Source organism: Amphibalanus amphitrite, unplaced genomic scaffold, assembly GCF_019059575.1.
Source record: "Amphibalanus amphitrite isolate SeventyFive unplaced genomic scaffold, NRLGWU_Aamphi_draft 000859F_arrow, whole genome shotgun sequence".
Lineage (NCBI taxonomy): Eukaryota > Metazoa > Arthropoda > Thecostraca > Balanomorpha > Balanidae > Amphibalanus > Amphibalanus amphitrite.
In genome coordinates this window covers 62-3,623 of record NW_024882353.1, presented here as the reverse complement: position 1 = coordinate 3,623, position 3,562 = coordinate 62, and the positions used below count along the sequence as shown (strand labels likewise).

The following is a 3,562-nucleotide window of genomic DNA, read 5'->3' as shown; positions in this document are numbered from 1 at the left end:
ACCTCCAAATAATCCCACTCACAAGATCCATCCCAGGACACCATATCAAAATCCCTACAGCTGAACTCCATAGAATAAGTGAGAAGGTTCGCGCTCAGATCCCAGCGGCAATACAGGCTCGTCCCGTAGTTGTCTGGATAGAACAGGCTGACGAGGGAGTAGGTTCCCGGTTCGAGGAAACCCCTTCCGCAGAACAGACCACTACTGGACGTCGATACCTTGGACATGACGGTGCAGAGGAAACCCGTGTCGGTGCCACTGGAGTCGGTGGTGAAGTCAATGTCGAGGGATTCGCCGTACAGGGTGCGCGGTGTGTTTCTTCCGCAGGAAATCAGCGCCTGGCTTCCGTAGGTCACCTTCAGGCGATCTTTGGAGCACCCATCGCTGTCTTCAAGCTGAAAGTCGAAACAGTCGAAACGGAGAATCCCGTGGTTTTAATCGTAGCTGGTAGGTGCAGGTGTAGTCGTTGGTGTAGTTTTGCGGGTTGTGCCGGTCGAAGTTGGGCGAGTGGATGATGTAGGCGCCCGGCTCCAGTGTCTGGACATCGCTACTGCACCCCAGCACGGGACGGTTGTACGAGCCGCGGACCTCTAGTGGGTGCGAGTCGAGAGTTACCTCCACGGGACCAGCTGGAACGGAACGGAACATGGCGACCGACAATGTCACGATGGGCGCCAAATGATCAGTGCAACTAAGGGAGCAACAGCTTCAAGCAGCATAACATAAAAGCTGAGTTTTGTTCGGAATTTGCCTTGAAATCCCGTTGTGTTTTTATTCACAGTTGAATCTAGCCTACGAGAAAGACAGCTTCTGAATCGTGAAAGTTGAGTTAGATTATCAATTGACATGATATATTGAGGCAGTAATGTAACAACTGACAACCAATGAAGTCCTGCTATCGTACCTTTCACCGAAGAGGATGGGGCAAGGCCCTGTACCAGAAGACAAAACAACAACTTCAGGCCGAACATGACGGCAATTTTTCTGTCACTGCTGCTTGAACGGCTCCGTTTCAGGCTCTTATATCGTTCGGCGACACCTGTCTGCTGTGCTTAGATATAAATTGACAATGAAGCAACGTTGCAGGTGGTAAAATTCGTGGCAACAAAATAAGAAAATGACATTGTTTTTACACTTCTTCGGACTGCAAGTGTGGGACATCGGCATTATTAATTGCCTCAATCCTGTTTTCCACCACGTTTGCTACTGTGGCGCAACTAACCCGTCACAAACAATTCACGACAACCGACCAATTCCTTTCAACTGTGACTGAAGTCATACCTCGGAGCGGCGATTTGAAACGAATCGAAACCGATTGACGACGGTCTGAGTCAGACGATTGGGGAAGGCATGGGGAAGTCACTGAGGCACTCTATAGACTTTGCTACGGCTTAGGAGCCAATATAAGATGTCACAAATGGTGGGCGTTCTTTAGCAGTCGTGCCCCGAACCACTCGGCAGAGAGCAGGCTACAGTCAGCCCATTCGGCAAAGTCAAACGCAGCGACCATATGAGCGAATCGGGAGCCCAGAATATGATAAGTTATTTGTTGAATGAACTGTGAATGTCAACCATGCGAGGCTGTGCACTGTGCAGGTGTGCTTCATGTCCATAGGATTCAAGAAGGAAAAGGAACACATCTGCTTATATGAATGCAAACGTTCGAGTTACATGCATTATTTTCCGGGGCGTATGCAATGCCAGGTTCAAAATGTTTTCTTTCGTATCTACCGGTTGTGGATTGGATTAATTCATGCTTGGAGTTCGCCACTTTTAGCAAAAAGATTGTGTGTGTCGGGAGAGGGGAGATAGGTACTAGGTACCGCAGGCATTCGTTTGATAAGTTGTCGGTAGAATGTATCCGACCATAAAAATAAACTTGAAGTAGAATGTGATTGCGCTAAGGAAATGCCCGTTCGTGAACCGGATCATGCACTTCGTACTTGTTTCTGGCTCGTCACGAATACTACATACTTGCTCCGTCACAATGACCAGAAACAGCAAATATTTCCGAACATATTCAACAGGTGTTCCGTGTAAGCATGCTGTGGTTCCATTTGAAAACTCGACTGAAACCGGGAAACCAAGAGGGAAACGGCAAGTAATTAACCGCATCCTTAGTGTATATTCACATGACAAGTGGGCGATACAGTCTGGTTCTGGTTTATACGTATGAAATCAAAACACGCAGAAGAACGGAGGAGTCATGCAGGATGTTCCGATGCATCACTGGTCGATGAGCTTCACACTGGCGTGACGTCAATGGCGGGGCTGTCGACCGTCCAATCACGGCCCTATTCGAAGTTTTAAATTCATTTAGTGCTTACTGAATGTAAGGTTAGTTAATTTGAAACAGCTAAATTCAAGCGACATTTATGACTGTCTAATGACATCGCTAGCTAGCGATAATGTGTTTCTCTGAAACACGCGTCTCAACATAAACTTTCTTGATGTCAATGGACATTTGTCTAATGTCTTCCTTTTCATTTCAATATTTCACGTGTAGGTAACTCATTCCCGTCTGTTTTCATCATCCACCATCCTTCCGTTCCGGGCCTTCTTTCTCGTGATCCAGCCCCGTCATATTCATTTTCTTCTAACGTTATGCTCCGTCTTCCCTTACCTCTTGGCGCTGCATCCATGTAACCACAAACGGTTATGGTCCCCGGTAAGTAATTATTTGATAATCAACGCTGTCTCAATGAATATTCGACGAATCTCATATGTGAAGTGAAGACTGAAAGGAATGACTTCGAAGGCCGGAGCACAAAGACAACGTAAAAAGCTAACAAGAAAGAAGGATCAATACGAAATTCATAGCAGTTAGCACAGCGAACAGCATCAGTTGGACAGGAGTCTCTCCTCTCAATATCCCTTTATCATTTCACTCTATGGCCCTGAATTCACATATTAGAATCTAGTCCAAAAGTGCAAACTCAAGCAAGCAAAAAAGAAATTGACATACCTACGACCGGAACTGAACCAGTGAACAAAGTGACGACGCGACCGACAATGCGTTAATTTTGCTATCGTTGCGTTACGCAAACTCGCCTGCGTGTTCTTGGAAGTTTCATCCACAATGAAGAACGGGGCTTTCCTGCCTTTCCCACTTCCATCACCTCCCTGTCGCTTCTTGTAAGGCATCACGAAGAAGCGGGGGTGGGCTGACCCCTCCGTGACCCCAGCGCTCGTGCAGCTCTTTGGAGCACGGCTCCGATGACCTCTGCCCCCTGTCACGGATCTAGTGATTCACCGGGCAGACAGAACAGAGGTGCCCCGCGCCCTGCTGGGAGGTTCGCCGAACTTCCAACACCGCCCCAGAGGTCAATCAAGGGCAGTTCGGAGCCCAGCTGGTAGGTCGATAGTGAGACAAGCTCGGGTAAAATATTTTTAATTTGCTAGTCGTGATCGTTTGAGTCGTGTTGTGGTGAGGGAATCACGGGAAAACAGCGACAGAGTCCTGATGAATGGTACATCTTTGGACGGTTTATTGGCACAATGATCAATGAAGTGTTTCAGTGGCTGGGATTTACGGGGAAGCGTAGAAAGGTGTTGCCAGTGG

At 47.7% G+C, this 3,562-nt stretch overlaps 1 protein-coding gene across 1 annotated transcript; it reads right to left on the bottom strand.

The window, feature by feature from the left end:
- Window positions 1-390: 390 nt before the first annotated feature.
- On the bottom strand, window positions 391-1,035 carry LOC122367248. The gene is made up of 2 exons (XM_043340187.1): window positions 905-1,035; window positions 391-629 (listed from the first exon to the last, which is right to left on the bottom strand). Exons 1-2 carry the CDS (start codon window positions 969-971, stop codon window positions 391-393), a joined length of 306 nt encoding a protein of 101 aa, XP_043196122.1. The 5' UTR covers window positions 972-1,035.
- Between the last annotated feature and the right edge of the window lie 2,527 nt (window positions 1,036-3,562).

Bases quoted from the DNA above. Each gene is read 5' to 3' on its own strand.
- LOC122367248 (XM_043340187.1), bottom strand. From the start codon at position 971: ATGTTCGGCCTGAAGTTGTTGTTTTGTCTTCTGGTACAGGGCCTTGCC. The intron at 630-904 runs GTACGATAGCAG...GTTCCGTTCCAG, and splicing joins CCCATCCTCTTCGGTGAAAG to CTGGTCCCGTGGAGGTAACT.